This window comes from Cololabis saira, chromosome 11, assembly GCF_033807715.1.
Source record: "Cololabis saira isolate AMF1-May2022 chromosome 11, fColSai1.1, whole genome shotgun sequence".
Taxonomy (NCBI): domain Eukaryota; kingdom Metazoa; phylum Chordata; class Actinopteri; order Beloniformes; family Belonidae; genus Cololabis; species Cololabis saira.
This window is the reverse complement of record NC_084597.1, coordinates 23,332,160-23,353,454: the sequence shown is the minus strand read 5'-3', so window position 1 is coordinate 23,353,454 and position 21,295 is coordinate 23,332,160. Positions and strand designations below refer to the sequence as shown.

The following is a 21,295-nucleotide window of genomic DNA, read 5'->3' as shown; positions in this document are numbered from 1 at the left end:
CATCCTACCTCCTCCGAGTGTCCGGTAGAAGACGTGGACTAACAATGTCCCCTCTGTGTTCGCAGCAGAAACACTGGCTGACACTCAAACCCTCGTTATTCCAATCAGCTGATGAATCCACAAAGAATCTTTGTGTGGGATGTGTGGTTCTCCATCTCTTTGATGGTCAAAGATGAAATCTTAATGCTAGAAACAGCTGTAAGTAAGTAAACCTCCCCTGAAGTACCAAACGGTTTCTTAACAGCCGGTGATCCAGGAACGTTTCCTCTGAGTTTCAGGAATAAATACAGTAAAAGGTTTCTTTGGTTTGCTATGGATGGAAAGCACAACTTTATTGTAAAAAGACATGTATTTGTTTGTTTGTTTATTTCGGTCATTTCCAAATTAAGAATTCAAATACAAAAGAGATGAAAGGAAAGAAAACAACGAATAAACATGAAGTTAATGCTAACTCCTCAGGAGATACAAGCTGGACTCCAACCTGCTGCTGACCTTCTACCGCTCATCCATCCAGAGCGTGCTGACGTACTGTATTGCAGTCTGGTACGGCAGCTGCACTTCTGCGGACAGAGAAATGCTCCTAGGATGGTGAAAGCAGCGTAGAAGATCATCGCCCCCCCCCCTCACGGACATTTACACCTCCCGCTGCCTCAGCAGAGCCACAGAAATCCTGAAAGACAGCTCCCACCCCGGCTCTGACCTGTTTGACCTGCTGCCTTCAGGAAGACGCTACAGAGTCATCAGGTCAAAAACAGACTTAAAAACAGCTTTTTCCCCAAAGCCATAACTGCCCTGAATAAAACATGAATGTCTTTGTTACTGTTTTTTTACCGTGCAATACTTCTCCCAGACTATCTGTGCAATATTCCACTACATGTGTAACTATATACTATCATCTGTAAATAGAATCTCAGGTCTTCACTATTCAAATGCACCTTCACCTTTTTTATATTTTTTACATTATTAATATTTCTTATATTCTTATATTTCTTATTGTTTGCACTATTGTTTCTTATTTGTCTTGCACTGGAGAGGTGATGCTGCTTTTAATCTCACTGTACCCAGGTACATTGACAATAAAGTATTCTATTCTATTCTATTCTATTCTATTCTATTCTATTCTAATCTATTCTAATATTGCATTTAACTAAAATATATAAACAAAACAAGACCGAAAAGGTGTAGGCTGAAGCTTAGTTTATTACGCCTAACCTTTTATAATCAGGTTTGATTTAAATCAAAAAATGTATTTCTAAATAAAGGTCTTTCTAATACGGCAGTTTAGTCAATGTCTTGCCATCATCATCATCATCATCATCATCATGAAAATAATAGCTGAAACGGGATATTTCATTGTAGACATTGTCGCCTGGTGTGGATCCGTGTCTGATTGAGATGAGGTGGGTGTGTCCCCGCGGGTTCCTCCTGCCTGTTTGTTTTCTCCGTTTATGAGAAAAACAGCTTCAAACCCTCTCTTCAGGGACAACCCCTAGACAAGGGTTGTCCTCCTGTCTTTGACAATCCCCGCTCAAAGCGTCTCCTCTTTGAAACAGTCAGTCTAACGTTAAACAGAGTCCTAATCATTATTCTCGTGGACACATTTTTGTCCTCGCAGCTTTTCTGGTGCAGGGTTAAAAACAGAAGCGGAGGGAGGGAGGCGTGTGTGGGCTGGGAGGATCTATCTGGTCTGGAGTCGGTGGGTCGACGGAGCTGTTAGTACTGTAGGGTCTGCAGGAGGAAACTCTCTCCTTAGGACTCAATATTCAGAAACAAAACGGAATGAACGACACTTTTCCAACTTTTCCCTCAGAGGGAGGAGATCTTGTAGGAGGGATTTACTCCGCCGGGACTGTACCGATAACTAGAGCCGCTCTTGAAGACGTCTCCGGGGTGAAACAGAGTCGTTAAGGAACAGTAATTAATTACTCCATTGCAGATTTACTCTTCTTTTCGACTTTGAAGCGGTTCAAGAAAGTTGGTGGGTTTTTTTCAACGTCACTAGTTGGATACGGACCGAATCACCGCAGATCCCTCTGCAGATCCCTCCGCCGCTCCTGGCTCTACAGTCCAGTAACCAGGTAAGACCTGGACATGTCCCCCAGACCTGGACATGTCTCCTCAGACCTGGACATGTCCCCCAGGACCTGGACATGTCCCCCAGACCTGGACATGTCCCCCAGACCTGGACATGTCCCCCAGACCTGGACATGTCCCCCAGACCTGGACATGTCTCCTCAGACCTGGACATGTCTCCTCAGACCTGGACATGTCTCCTCAGACCTGGACATGTCTCAGACCTGGACATGTCCCCCAGACCTGGACATGTCCCCCAGACCTGGACATGTCCCCCAGACCTGGACATGTCTCCTCAGACCTGGACATGTCTCCTCAGACCTGGACATGTCCCCCAGGACCTGGACATGTCCCCCAGACCTGGACATGTCCCCCAGACCTGGACATGTCCCCCAGACCTGGACATGTCTCCTCAGACCTGGACATGTCCCCCAGACCTGGACATGTCTCCTCAGACCTGGACATGTCTCCTCAGACCTGGACATGTCTCCTCAGACCTGGACATGTCTCAGACCTGGACATGTCCCCCAGACCTGGACATGTCCCCCAGACCTGGACATGTCCCCCAGACCTGGACATGTCCCCCAGACCTGGACATGTCTCCTCAGACCTGGACATGTCTCAGACCTGGACATGTCTCAGACCTGGACATGTCCCCCAGACCTGGACATGTCCCCCAGACCTGGACATGTCCCCCAGACCTGGACATGTCCCCCAGACCTGGACATGTCTCAGACCTGGACATGTCTCCCCAGACCTGGACATGCCTCCTCAGACCTGGACATGTCTCAGACCTGGACATGTCCCCTCAGACCTGGACATGTCCCAGACCTGGACATGTCTCAGACCTGGACATGTCCCCCAGACCTGGACATGTCTCAGACCTGGACATGTCCCTCAGACCTGGACATGTCTCCTCAGACCTGGACATGTCCCACAGACCTGGGCATGTCCCCCAGACCTGGACATGTCTCCTTATACCTGGACATGTCTCCTCAGACCTGGACATGTCTCCTCAGACCTGGACATGTCCCCCAGACCTGGACATGTCTCCTCAGACCTGGACATGTCCCCTCAGACCTGGACATGTCCCCCAGACCTGGACATGTCCCCCAGACCTGGACATGTCCCCCAGACCTGGACATGTCCCCTCAGACCTGGACATGTCCCCCAGATCTGGACATGTCCCCCAGACCTGGACATGTCCCCTAAGACCTGGACATGTCTCAGACCTGGACATGTCCCCTCAGACCTGGACATGTCCCCCAGACCTGGACATGTCTCCTCAGACCTGGACATGTCTCCTCAGACCTGGACATGTCTCCTCAGACCTGGACATGTCCCCCAGACCTGGACATGTCTCCTCAGACCTGGACATGTCTCCTCAGACCTGGACATGTCTCCTCAGACCTGGACATGTCTCCTCAGACCTGGACATGTCCCCCAGACCTGGACATGTCTCAGACCTGGACATGTCTCCCAGACCTGGACATGTCTCCCAGACCTGGACATGTCCCCCAGACCTGGACATGTCTCAGACCTGGACATGTCTCCCAGACCTGGACATGTCCCTCAGACCTGGACATGTCCCCCAGACCTGGACATGTCTCCTCAGACCTGGACATGTCCCTCAGACCTGGACATGTCCCTAAGACCTGGACATGTCTCAGACCTGGACATGTCTCCTCAGACCTGGACATGTCCCCCAGACCTGGACATGTCCCCTCAGACCTGGACATGTCTCCTTAGACCTGGACATGTCTCCTCAGACCTGGACATGTCTCCTCAGACCTGGACATGTCCCCTCAGACCTGGACATGTACCCCAGACCTGGACATGTCCCCTCAGACCTGAACATGTCCCCCAGACCTGGACATGTCCCTCAGACCTGGACATGTCTTAGACCTGGACATGTCTCCTTAGACCTGGACATGTCTCCTCAGACCTGGACATGTCTCCTCAGACCTGGACATGTCCCACAGACCTGGACATGTCCCACAGACCTGGACATGTCCCCTCAGACCTGGACATGTACCCCAGACCTGGACATGTCCCCTCAGACCTGAACATGTCCCCCAGACCTGGACATGTCCCCCAGACCTGGACATGTCCCCCAGACCTGGACATGTCTCCTCAGACCTGGACATGTCTCAGACCTGGACATGTCCCTTAGACCTGGACATGTCTCCTCAGACCTGGACATGTCCCCCAGATCTGGAGATGTCTCAGACCTGGACATGTCCCACAGACCTGGACATGTCCCTCAGACCTGGACATGTCCCCCAGACCTGGACATGTCCCTCAGACCTGGACATGTCCCCTTAGACCTGGACATGTCCCCCCAGACCTGGACAAGTCTCCTCAGACCTGGACATGTCCCCCCAGACCTGGACATGTCTCAGACCTGGACATGTCCCCCAGACCTGGACATGTCTCAGACCTGGACATGTCCCCCAGACCTGGACATGTCTCAGACCTGGACATGTCCCCCAGACCTGGACATGTCCCCCAGACCTGGACATGTCTCCTCAGACCTGGACATGTCCCCCAGACCTGGACATGTCTCAGACCTGGACATGTCTCCTCAGACCTGGACATGTCCCCCAGACCTGGACATGTCTCCTCAGACCTGGACATGTCTCCTCAGACCTGGACATGTCTCCTCAGACCTGGACATGTCCCCCAGACCTGGACATGTCTCCTCAGACCTGGACATGTCCCCCAGACCTGGACATGTCTCAGACCTGGACATGTCCCCCAGACCTGGACATGTCTCCTCAGACCTGGACATGTCTCAGACCTGGACATGTCCCCCAGACCTGGACATGTCTCAGACCTGGACATGTCCCCCAGACCTGGACATGTCTCTTCAGACCTGGACATGTCTCAGACCTGGACATGTCTCCCAGACCTGGACATGTCTCAGACCTGGACATGTCCCCCAGACCTGGACATGTCTCTTCAGACCTGGACATGTCTCAGACCTGGACATGTCCCCCAGACCTGGACATGTCTCAGACCTGGACGTTTATGTTTATGTTTATTAGCTAAGCTACTTCAAAAGAATGCTCGGCCCTTTTAGGAGAAGATATTTCTGTGATTGTACTAAATGTCCTTGGGGGAAAAATCTAACTTTATACATTTTTAAATTTACAAGAGAAAAATAATAAAATTGAACCATAAAACTGGAAAAATAGAAAATAAATCACATCATTTCTGATATTAGAAACTCACAGATTTGCTGAAGAAAAAAACAAACTGTAACTTAATAAAATGAGTTTACAAGCCCAGTAACCTATTAAAACTAACCTGTAAAACTAAAACTAAATCTCCAAAAATCTTAATTTTTACAGTGGAAAATTCACAAAAGGATTTTTTTTTGAATGAATCTGTTAAATAAATCTCATTGCTTGTAACCTCAAAGACATTTAGTACCTAATGAAGCCCAAAAAATTAGATCCGGACTACTAAATAAAGGATCTTTAAAGGGGACATATTATGGCATTTAATGTATATTTTAAACTGGCCTTGGATGTCTTAAAAACAATCTAAAGCTTGTTTTTTCTACATAAATCAGAAATTCAGCCTGTGGGCCGTGCCTTTAGTTTTACTGCTTCTAAAGCCTTTTTCTGTACTCCATTCTAAGGGAAGGGGGGGTATGATAATGAGGCTCTGTGCTGATTGGCTGCTTGAATGACGTGTAGGAGGGGAGGAGACAAAGCGTCGCTCCGGGGAGAAGAGCAGCGGCTGCGTAGCAAAGCGTGTCCACGGTTCTGCGTTAAATCGACACGTACCCTACGCCGTAGGCTCTGCGTTGGTGTAACGCGGAACCATAAATCAGCCTTTAATCACCTCGTCTTCAAACAGGAAGATTGAATTTAATTCTAAACAGTTACACCACAGTTATTTACTCCAATTCCTCATCATTTCACTTCTTATGTTACAAGACAAATGAATCATGTTAACTGTAAAGAAATCACAACACTGAATTTTCACAAATGGCAACTTTATTGTTAAAATATATAAATAAAATGTATGCACTATTGCTGGCTCAAGGAAGGACCGCGCGTCTTCTGAATGTGTCGTTGAACAGCTCCAGGTGCATTGCTTGGAAAATCTGAAACCACAGAAGAAAAATGTATTACGGTACTGAGCCGCCGGCTCCCCCCGGCTGCTCACGGACCGGTCCGGTCCGTGAGCAGCTCCGGCAGCTCCGTATGCGGCTCCGGAGCTAAGCTAAATACTTAGCCCATGCAAAGATCATACAAATATAAATAACATAAAAAAAAACATAACTTACCGCTGACTCGTGTGCAGTTGCCGGGTCCGTGCTGTGGGAACTGATCCTTTTATGAGGGTAAATGTCGATGCAAAACCTCATTTTAACTGTCCCTCGCTGTTGTAACCGGTGGAAAACAGTCACCGCTGCTGAACAATGGCGGAGCTCCAGCCGGCGGAGAGAGCTGGTTGTGGGCGTGGTTTCAGCAGCGGAGGCCGACCTATGGAAATCTGCTCCCATCGTGACTCACGACGGGAGCAGATTCTAAACGGCTTAAGAAAATCACGTGACACTGGGGGATTCTGTTGGGCGGGGGTCACAGACCTTGCAGAAATTCATGGGATTTCATCTCCCCTCTGCTGGCAGGGTGAGGGGAGACCACTTTATATATGTTAAAACAAGAAAAAACGTGTTTTTCATAATAGGTCCCCTTTAAGCTCCAAGTCTCTGCAGTCTCACATCCAAGTAATGATCTGACATGCTGCATTTAACACCACACGCCCCTCACTCCACGCTGTTCGCTGTTTGATTGCGTCATCACACAGCGTTATTAATTGTTCGGTTTTTTTTCCCACTTATTCCACCGAACACCGAAAGTGTTTTTTTGCTATTTTCGGCCGAACAATTTCGGTTTCCGAATATTTGGTGCATCACTAGAAACAACACAACTAAAAGATAAACCACACAACAGAGAAACAACACAACAGTCAGAGAAAGAACAACAAACAGAAACAACAAAACAATCAGAGAATTTCAGTTCAGTTTTATTTATATAGTGTCTACTACAACAGAAGTTGTCTCTAGGATCGTTCCAGAGACCAAAACATGACCCCTAGCAATTATTACATGAACAATGGCAGGTAAAAACTCCCCTAGTGGGAGAAAAACCTTAAGCCAAACAGTGGCACGGAAAAACTCCCCTTTAGGAAGTAAGAAACCTTGAGCAGGACCTGGGTCATAAGGGGGGTCCTCCTGCCAGAAGCCAGCTGGGTATAGCAGAAAAAGAGAGAACAGACAGAAAATGAAAAACGGGAAAGGAGAGACACAGTTAGTTAATGTACTACAGGGATGACTATACAAACTGATGTAGACAGCAAACACTGAGGTTGGTCAGAGAGTGGGACTGCAAGTCAGGATGCAGCTCCTGAAGCTCTGGCCTGCAAACATGCACAGAAGAGAAAAGGAGGGGACAGACCAGCATAACAAACTATAAGCACAATGGAGAACAATTATGGTGATACAATACTTCTTATTTATAACTGAGGGTTGATCTGAAGTACGGAAAGGGAAAGAGGGGTGATGGGTAATGCTCAGTGGATCATTTTGGTGTCCCCTTGCAGCGTATCTAGGATGGATCTGTTTAAGACCAGCTGCTCTAGTCTTGTCCTGTAGCTGTAGCTATGACTACTAGGGGTGGGTATTGGGAAGGACCTCACGATACGATACGCATAACGATACTTGAGCCACGATACGATACACATTGCGATATCCCGATTATGCGATATCCCGATTATTATATTCTACATAGTTCACTGAAAAAAATTTTAAAATGCATTACACATCTTAAAATCCAAGTTGTATATCAGATGATAGTGATGGATCTTAAAATCCGAGTTGCACGTTCATCAGATTATAGTGACAATTCATGGGACAAACTGAGTCAAAACAATGTTTTATTATAACTATACAAGCTAAACTTACAACATATTTGTATATGTTTTTCATATTATTTACATCATATGAAATTAACATTAAATTTAGTATGAGGTTGCTTAAATTATGTGGCAAATGATAATAAACACAAGAAAGATGGGTACTAAAACCAAGGACAGGCACAGTGATCAGTCAGTATAGATATAAATCCATAAATAAATAAACCTCTGTCCATTATTTTTCATTTTTTAAGGACAGGCAATTGTGTTATATAAAAAATAAATTATGAAATGAAATAAAACGTGAAATAAAACTGGAGCTCAGTGCAGGGCCCTCCCAGGGTTGGTAGAGAGTGGCAATGCCCAGGACTGTCACTTAGGTAGGAGCACTGGGTGATAAAATGGGAAAAAAATCGGGGATAAAAAAAAAAAAAAAATCGATATTCAAATTTTGAATATCGATATTGAATCAGCTGGAAAAGTATCGTGATATATTGGCATATCGATATTTTTGCCCACCCCTAATGACTACCGGTCCTAACACACTGGAGTTTACACTAACTAGAGGTTTTAATAAACACTAACATTTAAATTTGTTTTTAAAGGTGGAGTTTGTGTCAGCCTCCTTAACTCAAACTGGAAGTTGGTTCCATAGTAATGGTTCCTGATATCAGACGGCTCGTCCACCAAATCTACATTTGGAAATAGGAACTACGAGTTAAGCTGCACTCTGTTAGTATAGTATAGAAACATAAAGAGCCATCAGGTCTCGCGGAGCTAGGCTGTTTTGGGCTTTATACGCAAGTAATACAATTTTGAAGGGGAGCCAATGAAGATGCTTGGGACTAAAAATAATTAATTATGTTTTATTGGAATTTAGAAGCATAAAATTAGTGGACATCCGGTCCTGTCACGGTGGTGATGGAATTGGACCCAGATTCAGGAGACGAGGAGGCAAGAGATTCCAAAAATTGATGTATTAGCTTAAACAAAACCAAGAACATTGCTTAGCAGGATTTAAAAAAAAAACTACAGGTTAAACATGACCAAAATTATAAAAACCAGGCCAGCACATAGACAGAGTTCACGGGGCCTGGGCATTGGGCCGGGCAGGCCGGCAAGACAGTTCAGGCGGGCACCCTTGGGGCCGGGCAGACCAGTGAGACGGATCAGGGGGCCGCCCTTGGGACTGGACAGACCGTTGTGGCGTGGTAGAGTCCCAGGCTGTGGCGTGGGCAGAGACCTTGGCTTGGGCTGTGGCGTGAGCAGGGTCCTTGGGATAGTCCTGGGCAGGGGCCAAGATGACGGCTGAGGCATAGTCAGAAATCTGTCCCGATGGTGATGGAATTGGACCCAGATGCAGGAGACGAGGAGGCAAGAGTTTCCAAAAATCTATTTATTAAATTAAAAGAAAACACAAAAACACTGCTTAGGAGGATTGCAAAAAAAACAAACTAGAGCTTAAACATGACCAAAACTACAAAAACCTGACATGGCACATGGAGGGAAGAAATTGTACGGACCAGCAGGGAGCAAGGGAAAGACAAGACAAGATATACCGTACACAGAAGGCTTGACGAGACACAGGCGATGCAGACGATCAGGGCAGATGTCAAGACGTAACTGAAACACAAAGACATGGGTTTCAAAATAAAACAGGAACTAAACACCAAAACCATGACAGGTCCCTGATGTTCCTAAGATAAGAAACAAGAAAGATCTGATGTAAACCAACCTAGAGCTGTCCCTTTAATCCCAACAACATGCTCTGACGTGTGCAGTAAAATGCTGATATAGAGTGTCTAAACCAGCACTGAGGTCCAGTAGAACCAGTATGGACACTAATCCCTTATCTGAGGCCATAAGAAGGTCATTCGTGAGCCGGACCAGTGCTGTGTCTGTGCTATGATGCATTCTGAACCCTGGCTGAAAAACCTCAAATGGATCATTTCTTTACACATAACTGGCTTGCAACTACATATACAGTATACCTTTTCCAGAATTTTAGATACAAATGGAAGATTGGAAATTGGTCTATAATTAACTAAAGTGTTTGGGTCAAGAGTGGATTTTTAAAGTAAAGGTTTAATTACTGCAGCTTGCAAACCTGTGGCACATATCATAAGTTTAGGGATAAGTTGATTTGGTTCAGTATTGTTGTACCAATAAGAAAAAGAAATGTCAAAACAGTCAGAGAAACAACTCAACAATAAGAGAAACAACACAATAGGGAAACAACACAAATAACAGAAACAACACAACAGTCACAGACCAACACAATTAACAGAAAAACAACATAACAGTCAGAGAAACTGATTATTTATTGTATTGTAAGACCTATCATAATGTAACACTGACTGGAAATACAGCCTCTGTTACCATAAATCAGGGTCTGCTGATGAGCTGCGCTATCACAGATATTGCCGGTTATGGTTAAGCATAAATTATTGGATAAGGTTTGATTAAAGTACTCTCACAGCAGGAATTCATTTAGGAGTATCCACTATTTTTACACAGTTCCCTTTTCCACCACCCATATATCCCACAAACTATTTACAGCAACCATTTACCACAAACCCACCCATATATGTATGTACTTGAGTTCCCACAGTGTCCGACAATTTCAACAATGTCTATAAGCGTCTTTCCTTTCTTACTCCAGAAAGCGGTAACAGAACTATTAACTAATCCAAGCCATAATGGCAAAGATCTCACTGGTTACTTTAGTTCCTTCCTCGGCCAGGATCCCTCTCCAGTCTGTTAAAGTAGTTCTGGTCTGAAGCTTGGTTATAATTCACTCATGGAAAAACTTATATTCCTTCCCATTGATGGAATAAATCAGTACACTGGCATTTCTTTCATCAGATCCCACCTAGTTGTCCTGAATTTTGGCATTTTTGAGGTGGCCTTTCTCAGGTCCTCTCCTCGCTTTTATAGTCAGTCTCTTGATATCACTTCCGTGTACGTGTTACAACGGCAAACTGCCATTTCGGGCAAACGTCAGCAGACCATAATATTATTACTAACCAAACATATTTATACCGGTACATACAAATTCCCCTAATGAACAATAGTCATAGAGCCTATACAGCTAATGCAGGAAGTGATTGGGGAAATAAAACGTGCCATTGCTCAGGTCGTCTGTAGCAAACCTAGTTTATGTGGCAGTGCTACACTAGGACCTCTGATTCAAGTCTTAGGAGGTTAAGCATTTATAGGCCAGTCAATAAAATACTATAAATGTCAACTCTAGAGGGTTATTAGAGAATATTAAACAACCTCTATTAACAACCTCTATTAACATTGTAACATTTTCTTTTAATAACCACAAACCAGGGCTCACCAACCCCAGTCCTCAAGAGCACCTATCCAGTATGTTTTAAATGGTTCCCTGCTTCAACATACCTGATTCTAAATAATGGTCATCATCAGTTCGTCATCAAGATCTACACACCTCTGTTGATGACACTGTCTTTTGCATCAGGGTGTGCTGAAGGAGGTTGCTGAGCCCTGCCATAGACCGTAGTTCTGCTGAAGTGACCAAATATAGTAACTTGCCCTGTAAAGGATTAATAGTATGCGTCACCTCGGTTTCTTAAACCAGCTCAACTGTACCCTCTTGGTCAAGGTTAAGTGACCTCTCTTTGAAAAGCGGAAAAGTCTGAGTTTCCCTGATTTCAAGTTCAACATACTCAGAGTTTCAATAAAACCTGCTTTGTGAAATGGACCCCAGAAAATCAATGCAAAAATCAGAGAAATATAAGTCAGAGAAACAATTCAACCATAAAACAACCCACTTCTGTTTGCAGAGTTCCTGAAATCCAAGAATGATTCTGCCATAGCTCTATTTTTACTCATAAGCATGAACCTGATGTATTTCATTTCCTAATATAAAGCTAATGTGATAGAATAAATGTTAGCATGCTAAAGCTAACATAACATCACAAACTTAAACATGCTGAGGTTAAGGCCCTCTTTACACGGGGCAAAAACGGAGGCGTTTGCATGCGTTTTGGCCGTTTATTTACACGAAAACGCAGCTCAAAGCCCCCAAAAACGATAATTTCTGAAAACTCCGGCCAAAGTGGAGATTTTCAAAAACTCAGTTTTCACATTTGTGTCTAAACAGAGGAAAACGGAGGAAAACGGAGGAAAACGGAGGAAAACAGAGGAAAACGGAGATTTAAGCTTCAGAACGTCACATATGCACCAGTAACTCACCAGCGTCATGTGTGCGACCTGTGTTTACAATTAGTTTGGCCACCGTCAATATTTTCTTGTATTTTACCTGTTTTATATTCTAAAGTCACACTTAAAAGTAACTCCACTTCTCTGTCACTCCAAACGAAAGACTCGTTCCGTCTTGGAAGTAAAGCCTGAATTATGGTCCCGCGTTAAATCGACGCAGAGCCTACGGCGTAAGGTACGCGGAGATGCGCGCCGTACGGTGTGCGTCGCCGCTTACCCTACGCCTTAGGCTCTGCGTTGGTGTAACGCGGACCATAAATCAGCCTTAACTTGAAGTTACACGTGTCATTTATTGATGTTTTTTCCAGGATTCTGATTGGCTAGCATGACGTTAACAGCGTTTTCATGCGGGTCCGTGTAAACGAGGATATTTTTGAAAACGTAGAGGGGAAAATATCCGTTTTTGTAAATGCCCGGCTACGTGTAAACGTGGCCTAAAGAGCATGGACTATTAATTAGAGAAGTGATCCCAGCCATTGTTATAATAATGAATGTGCCTCCTGAGAGGCAGAGATCATGAACTTTCTGCCTATTGAGAGTAGTTTGACATTGGTGGTCGACAGGATAACAGTCGCGAAGCTTCTGCTATCGTTTTTCTTTTGACTTTCTGGCTGAAACTTAATTCATCATTGATGTGGAAATCAGCAAAGCTACATTTGAAACTGGTTAGCTAACTAACTGGGTGATCTGTTGTTTTTTAGAAGTCACCAGAAGCTGGTGGATGAGGGCACGATGGTTCCACCTCGCTGTTTCCTGCTGCTGCTGGTGGTTCGGTTCCCACATGGACAGTCCAGACCAACCACGGAGGACATGGACAAAGGTGAGATGCTACAATAGTATCTGAGACTATGCGTTTAACTCTTTTAAGGAAACAGATGCCACAGATGTGGTTGAGGATGCTTAGTCATTTTTTACATGAATCTTTACTGACAGACTACATCTGGACACAAAACTGAGAAATGACAGTAGTTCAGACTATGGTGGATTAGAAGTTTGATTTTGTGCTCATAAAGGAAGCTTAGACCCTGCAGCAACTGCTCCTCATCCAATGTCTGAAACATGAATCTGGAAACAAGTCAAGGAGTCAAAGATAGAGAGTAGGCAAGCATGGAGAGTCAGAGTCAAGGATGAAGAGTAGGAGAACATGAATAGTAGAGATCAAGAATGGAGAGTAGGAGAACATGGAGATTAGGGATCAAGGTTGGAGAGTAGGAGAACATGGAGAGTAGATATCAACGATGGGAAGTAGGAGAACATGGAGAGTAGAGATCAAGGATGGAGAGTAGAAGAACATGGAGAGTCAACGTCTAGGATGGAGAGTAGAAGAACATGGAGAGCAAAAGTCAAGAATGGAGAGTAGGAGAACATCGAGAGTAGTGATCAAGGATGGAGAGTAGGAGAACACGGAGAGTCAAAGTCAAGAATGGAAAGTAGGAGAACATGGAGAGTAGGGATCAAGGATGGAGACTAGGAGAACACGGAGAGTAGAGATCAAGGATAGAGATTCGGAGAACATGGACAGCACAGGTCAAGGATGGAGATTATCAGTGGTCTTGTATGGCTCTTACATTTTCTAATAATTGCTTCCACAGTTGATTTCTTCACACCAAGCTGCTTACCTATTGCAGATTCAGTCTTCCCAGCCTGGTGCAGGTCTACAATTTTGTTTCTCACGTCCTTTATCAGCTCTTTGGTTTTGGCCATAGTGGAGTTTGGAGTGTGACTGTTTGAGGTTGTGGACAGTTGTCTTTTATACTGATAACCAGTTAAAACAGATGCCATTAATACAGGTAACAAGTGGAGGACAGAGGAGCTTCTTAAATAAGAAGTTACAGGTCTGTGAAAGCCAGAAATCTTGCTTATTTGTAGGTGACCAAATACTTATTTTACCGCAGAATTTACTGATTGATTCAGTAAAAATCATACAATGTGATTTCCTGGATTCTTTCCCCCCATTCAGTCTCTCAGAGTTGAAGTGTACCTATGATTAAAATTACAGGCCTCTCTCATCTTTTTAAGTGGGAGAACTTTCACAATTGGTGGCTGACTAAATACTTTTTTGCCCCACTGTATATTGTGTCACACAATTTGTGTGTGTGTGTGTGTGTGTGTGTGTGTGTGTGTGTGTTTTCTTTAGTTTAAGTTCCTCTTCTTTTTATAAACAGAGTATGATATAATTTTACCTCATAGTACTACCTTACCTGCTGATTCTAGGGAATAATTTATGTCTAGGAAGGATGCCCTGTCTTTTTTAAAATAACTATCAAACTGGTAGTATGATTGTGTAAGCTTGATTGATTACAGGTGGAGCAAGGTCGCTAATTATGATAGAAGAAATTTTCCGAATCAGAGATTTCTGACACGATTGAGACTAATCAGAAAAAGTTAGATTCGTGAATGAGTGCTGGATGTTGTACACAGCAACAATCGGCAAGACCAGGGGCCTCATTTAAAATGGAGTGCGTAGGATTCATACTAAAAGTGCACGTACACCCAAAAGCCGAAAATGGCGGGCGCAAAAAAAAATCCGGATCTATAAAACCGCGTGCACGCACACTTGCACGCAATGTTGGCTTTATAAATCACAGTCCAGCTGGAAGGTTGCGCAGCTGAATCCGCCTCATATCCCGCCCTCTACACGCCCACTTTTTACCATAAATGGTATGTTCTTGAATGAGATGTGTTCAGCCACCGTGCCACTGACTTTCACGGAGACTGAGATGGAGATGTTGTTGATGAGGTGGAGGACAGTAAAACTACATTATTTGGTGGTCACAGTAAAAGTAGAAAAAGTATATAAATAGTAGCCTATAAAATAAAGCGAGTGAGTGGCAGCACGCCGTTGCTGCCCGTTAGTGCCACGACGCAATTTCCACTGGGAACAGGGGGGACATGTCCCCCCCCCACTTTTCAAAATCATGTATTTGTCCCCCCCACTTTTTACAGTTTAAAAACTAACGGTAGGCTCAGCAAATCATCAAGACACTCTGTGCGAAGTCGGGACGGCAGCCCCCGCTCCCCCTCCTCCCTCCCGTCTCCCCTCAGAGCTGTTCTAGGCTGATTTATGGTTCCGCGTTACACCAACGCAGAGCTTACGGCGTAGGGTATGCGGCGACGCGCACCCTACGCCGGACCCTACGGCGTAGGCTCTGCGTTGGTGACGCGGAACCATAATTCCGGCTTAAAAGTAAACACAACATGCGCGCACGTACCCGTGCATGACAGGCAGACACACACGGGGAGAAGAGACTATTTCTTTAATTTTATTTATTTTTTAAACTTTATCCTTATGAACGCAATTGTTATATAGTCCAACTTTCCTTATTTTAATCAGAACACTTTCTTTTTTCCTCTTCGGCGTGGAGTAGTGGGCTCGGGGCGGCAGCCATCCCCGCCCCCCCCCGCCGCCTGCTCCGTTATAGGCACTATTTTATTATAAGTCTGATATATGTTGTGATATGTGATGACATTATTAAGAGTATGAGATGAATCTGGCTTCATTTCACCACCTCACAGCCTGCGTCGCCAGTTCCCCGTGTCTTAAGTAAATTCTTACGGGAGGGTGAGGGTTGCCGTAGGGATCCGCAGATTTTTCGGTTAGTTTTTTCTTTTTAGATCTGACGCTTTGCGTAGATGGCGGCTTCCGCAACTTTCAGGCGCTTTTTCTGCGCAAGCAAGCTTTATAGATGAGGCCCCAGAGCTGTTTTATTGTACCTGTGGACCCCATTACGTTTTTGTTTCTCTTGTAACTGGATGGGTTGAGTTCTGTAGTAAAATCATCTCCGATTGTCATTTGGCAGAAAACACATTGGATCATCTCTGTTGGCACTGTAAATATTGCAGATTGTTACTGAACTGTTGTTTATAAATATTAATATATTAATATTAAGATAATAAAGCAACCTTCAGGGTCAGTGATCGTTTTATTAAGAATGAATCAGGTTCTTAGTTTTTTCAACATGCATACATACGTGCATGTGCGCGTGTGTGTACCAGTGAATGTAAACGGGATAAAAGTTCTGCGTATGTACATCTGTTGTCACCTGATCAGGGCAACATTAAGGCTGCGCCATGGAGTAGAAAGCACAGCGGCCCACATGACGCTACCGGACAATCAAATTTCCTCTTCTCTCTGCTTAGAGCGGTGCTTCAATCCAGTGCTTCCAGTTGACTGTAGCTAGATTTAGCGACTTTTCAGACACCGTTAAGGACTAAACGCTTACAGACAAAACTGGCGTCTGAAAATTGAACAGTGTTATTAGTATTGGTACGAGATGTGAGGTTTTTCTCTCCGAAGGCCAAAGCCCCTCCCTGTACTGTGTTGATTAACAGCCAGAAGACTTGTTTTATTGCCTGAAAATAGAAAGTAAGGGAAAAAAAAACTTTAGGAATTCTGTTGTATTAAAATACTGTGTATGTGTACAGATAGACGGAAGAAGAAATTAGAGAGATTAATAACATTTCATTTAGACCTAATTAATTTCCAATAAAAGTAGCTGTCAACAGAGTGAGATGCCCTCAGAGACAGCAGGGAAGGGGAGCATGCACTTGTGTGTGTGTGCGTGTACTTGTGTGTATGTTTGTGTACCTGTGTGTACTTGAGTATATGTCCGTTTACCTGTGTGTACTTGAGTGTGTAACTGTGTGTCTGTGTGTATTTGTGTGTGTGTGTACCTGTGTATCTGTGTGTACTTGTGTATGTGTGTGTATGTACTTGTGTATATGTGATTGTACCTGTGTGTATGTGCTTGTACCTGTGTGTATCTGTGTGTATGTACATGTACATGTGTGTGCATGTACTTGCATGTATGTTTGTGTACCTGTGTGTACCTGTGTGTACTTTTGTGTATGTGTTTACCTGTGTGTAGCCATGTGTGCGTGTGTACCTGTGTGCATGTGTGTATCTGTCAGTACGTGCACATGCAGCGATTCAAGGTGGTTGGAGATCTGATCAGATAATGACATGCAGAAGATTGGATCAACTTGTCTGATTACACATGCTGTTCTGAGATCAGACTGAATCAGATTGAATAAACCACTGTAACCAGAGCATGGCTGACTCCGTGACGCTAGGTGGCGCTGTACCCGAGGTAACCATGGTAACCATTTCAACAAAGAGCCACTTCCGGTTGACCTCCGCTTAACAACAAGGAAAGGAAAAAGTGCATTCTAAGGGCCAATCCCAATTCTCCTTCACTCGCCCTTCTTTTCTCCACTCGCACTTCTTTTCTTCCCTAACCCCTAAAAAAGAAGGGGGAGATTTTAGGGCACTTGAGATCTAGGGCACTTGGCCCAGGTGCCTGTCCCATTTTTCCTACTGCCCCTCGTTTTCATCCCTAACCTGATCAGGAAGCAGAGAGCCAAAAGCTGTTTTAATTTCAGCTGTAGCGCTGTTAATATGGCACTTTATTAAGTTTTAATATTTTTTCAGGTATAAAGGTAACCTTAATATCCGCAACCGGGGCTCAGTTTATCCAAATAACGCCTGTTAAGAAATTTGACCCGATGTTTTCGGAGATGAGAAGAGCCGCCGCCCCCGGGGAGCAACCTCAGCTCACAGCCCGAGAAGAGACGTGTCCGCCGGGTCAAGCTGCTGCGTCAGCCCCGGGAGAGAAACTCTCTCTGGGACGCTGCTCTGTTGAGAATCACGCCGGCTGAAATAAATCATTTAGGAAGATGTTGGTTTAATAGATGAAATCTAACAGTTGTAGCTACGCCTGTTAAGAAATTTGCTCTGAAATTTAGAGATTTCTGTCTGCCGGCTCCGGAGTTTATGCCGCGTTCCATTTACCTCGGAAATCGGAAGTGGGAACTGGGAATGGCAGCCATCTTGGAATGGTAACTCGGGGGTGGTGAAGACTCTCCCACTTTCCCAGTGGGAAACCCCACTTTGAGGGGCGTTCCAGTTGAAAATTCCGACTGGGGACTGGGAAATCCCCACTTCCGAGGATAAATGGAACGCGGCATTAGGTCCGCGTTAAATAGACGCAGCCTACGGCGTAGGGTACGGCGTATTTTGTTTTTTTTTATGCCACAGTTTGCAGATTGATTGTTGATGCGTGTCTGCTGGGATTATTTTGCGAGCTTTTGCAAAAGCGTGCATTTCCGAGGCACCGCACGGCACGGAACGTGACTCTGACAGCGAGGAATTCGGACTGGCACAGCTGATTTAGCGGAGCTCTTTAATGCAGAAACAGAGGATGAGACTTAATGGGTTTGATTAATGTAAAAACTGAAATAAAGTAGCCTACAATCAAACAAAGTTTTGCTCCCGCTGTATTTTTAAATACGCACACTCCTGTGCTTGTGTGTGTGTGTGTTCTTGTGTGTGTGCCGTTTCGGTCGGTGCGCCGTGTGTGTTTTAAATACAGAAATATGACACATAAGACTGAGGCTATGCCTTTTCACACGGCGCCCGTATGGTCGCGAAAATACAGTATTTATATATGAAATGTCAGAATAGGAAATATTTTGACGACACCCCTGAAGCAGTCACACGACACCCCAGGGAGCTACTACTGAGCAGCGTTGCGTCGTCTCCTTTCACTTCCGGGTGAATCCCCTCCCCCGGGGGAAAACCCCACCCGGGGGAAATTCTCGAGCATGCGCAGACTGTAATATCCATGTCCCCGTACACATGGCATTAACAAGGCGGTTGCGACTGGCTTATCTAGGTGCTGCAAGCGGGTTGATGAATCCAGTCTGATCAGATTACTTGACTGACTTAAGGTGTTCACATGCAGTTTAAAAGTCAGTACGATGTGTGCAAATGATCTCCAACCAGCTTGAATCGCTGCATGTGCACGTACTGTGTGTGTATGAGCATGTAAAGACATGTACATGTTACCTTCATGGGCGGGACCACATTACACCAGCTTTAAAATCGCTGCACTGGTTCCCTGTGTGTTTCAGGATTGATTTTAAGATTATTTTATTAGTTTATAAGTGTCATAATGGTCTTAGGCCTACTTATTTATCTGATATGCTACTAAATTATGAGCCCTCGTGGACCCTGAGGTCCTCTGGTACCGGCCTTTTAATTGTTCCTAAAGTTAGAACAAAAACCTAATTTCACTACTACGGTCCTCATCTGTGGAACAGCCTACCAGAGAACCTCAGGGCCGCAGAGACTGTTGACATTTAAAAAGAGGCTAACTTAAAGCTGATTTTTATTTTGTTTGGTTTACTTTGTTATCTTGTTATTATCCCTGTTATGTAGGCTATTGTTTTAGGACTTTCAGTTAAAGCACTTTGGGTAACTTTTGGCTATTGTAAAGGGATATACAAATAAACTTCTTTTGATTTAATTTTAAATATTTATATTTCAATTATTTGATTATGTACTTATTCATGTACTGTTCTTTTATGTTAACTTTTATTTTGTTCTTAGGTTAATTTTACTGTTGTTTTTACTTTTTAATTTGTTAACTCCAGTGCTTTTCCTCATGGGGATCTTCCACACGGCCTGTGGGGTCTTGCTGTGGGGATTGCCCTGATCAGGGTTGCTAGGGGGACAGTCTTGGCTGTGGTGTCGACACCAGCCGGCCCTGATCGTGGTGATGCCCTCATGGGTCATTGGTGGGGTGGCTCCTGGTGTGGATAGATCCCAAAGATATCGTTCCTCACCTCAGCGTCAAGCCAGATGTTCACGATGTTTATGATTATGTTTTTGGGGGGGGTCTGAGGATGTATGACCTGATGTGTGTTTTTAGTGACCATATTTGGTAACTTCAGTAGAACTACCTACTATGATTATTACCAAAAAAAGCTACAATGTTAATAGAAGTCCTTTAATATTCTCCAATAACCTTCTTGAGTGTAAATGTTTAGGTATTTATTAACTAGTCTATAAAGGGTTCATTGTTTTTATTGCTGCTGGACTCGTTTCTTCTATTTTTAATGGTCTGAGTTGGGTGGTGTTGGGTGTGTGAGGTCCCAGACAATGAACATGGTGGAAAGTGATGTTGTTGTCTTGTCTGCCGCAGATGCAGTGAAGTCCTCTGAAGATGAAGAAGATGATGAGTCATCCTCAGAGGAGAGCAAACTGTCCAATGAGCTGTCAGCGAGCGGTGAGAAGCTGCAATGTAAGTCTTTCCTGCCTGTTCCTGCTGTTGTTCCAAGTCCTGAATGATGGCTGTGTTCATCCACCCTTTCTCCTTGTAGCGCTGGCGCCACAGTGGTTGACCCCAGACAAGATGGAAAAGCACCTGCACGCCGTTCCTGCCAGCAGGACGGTAAAGTTCCGCTGCTTAGCAACTGGAAACCCAGTTCCCAGCCTACGCTGGTACAAGAACGGAAAGGAGTTCCGGAAGGACCAAAGAATCGGAGGCTTTAAGGTGTGCTGGACCACCATGATCAGTCTCAGAATTCATTGAAACCAGATCTGATGTCACCTGTCACCTGTCCTCTGTCGTCCATGTTCCAGATCAGAGAGCACCTTTGGACCCTGATCATGGAGTCGGTGGTTCCGTCCGACAAAGGTAACTACACGTGTGTGGTGGAGAATGAACATGGCAGTCTCAGGCACACCTACCTCCTGGATGTCATTGGTAAGACCCGTCTGTTTCAGAATGCATACCTGAGAACCACTCACCTATCTGACCTCTGCTCATCTGCTCCAGAACGTTCTCCCCACAGACCCCTCCTCCAGGCCGGGCTTCCAGCCAATCAGACGGCAGCGGTGGGCAGCAACGTGGAGTTCGTGTGCATAGTGTTTAGTGACCCACAGCCTCACATCCGCTGGCTGAAACACATCAGCGTGAACGGCAGCAGAGAGCACACAAACAGACACCCACATGTCCTGGTTCTGAAGGTACCAGTATAGTTCTGTCCGGCTGAGATTTGTTTCTGGTCGGTCCTCCGATAAGCAAGCATCTTGGTCTCAGGCTGCAGGTTTGAACACGACTGATGAAGAAATGGGGGTTCTGAATCTGAGGAACGTGACAGCGGATGACGCTGGCGAGTACACCTGCCTGGCCGAGAACTCCATTGGAGTGTCACACCACTCTGCCTGGCTCACCGTGGTGGATGGTAGGTTCTGGTG

At 44.9% G+C, this 21,295-nt stretch overlaps 1 protein-coding gene across 2 annotated transcripts in view; it reads left to right on the top strand.

Annotated features, from left to right (window-relative positions):
* Positions 1-1,455: 1,455 nt before the first annotated feature.
* Positions 1,456-21,295, top strand: part of fgfr1b (fibroblast growth factor receptor 1b) — a 33,323-nt gene continuing 13,483 nt past the window's right edge. Inside the window, exons 1-7 of one of the 2 annotated variants that reach the window (XM_061734089.1) lie at positions 1,456-2,078; positions 12,954-13,072; positions 20,238-20,321; positions 20,416-20,588; positions 20,678-20,801; positions 20,874-21,064; positions 21,138-21,282. In XM_061734089.1, the coding sequence (XP_061590073.1) occupies positions 12,985-13,072; positions 20,238-20,321; positions 20,416-20,588; positions 20,678-20,801; positions 20,874-21,064; positions 21,138-21,282 (805 nt within the window). In that variant the 5' untranslated portion in view covers positions 1,456-2,078; positions 12,954-12,984. Of the gene's footprint in view, positions 2,079-12,953; positions 13,073-20,237; positions 20,337-20,415; positions 20,589-20,677; positions 20,802-20,873; positions 21,065-21,137; positions 21,283-21,295 lie in introns of both variants that reach the window. The other variant, XM_061734090.1, reaches the window with a different exon arrangement.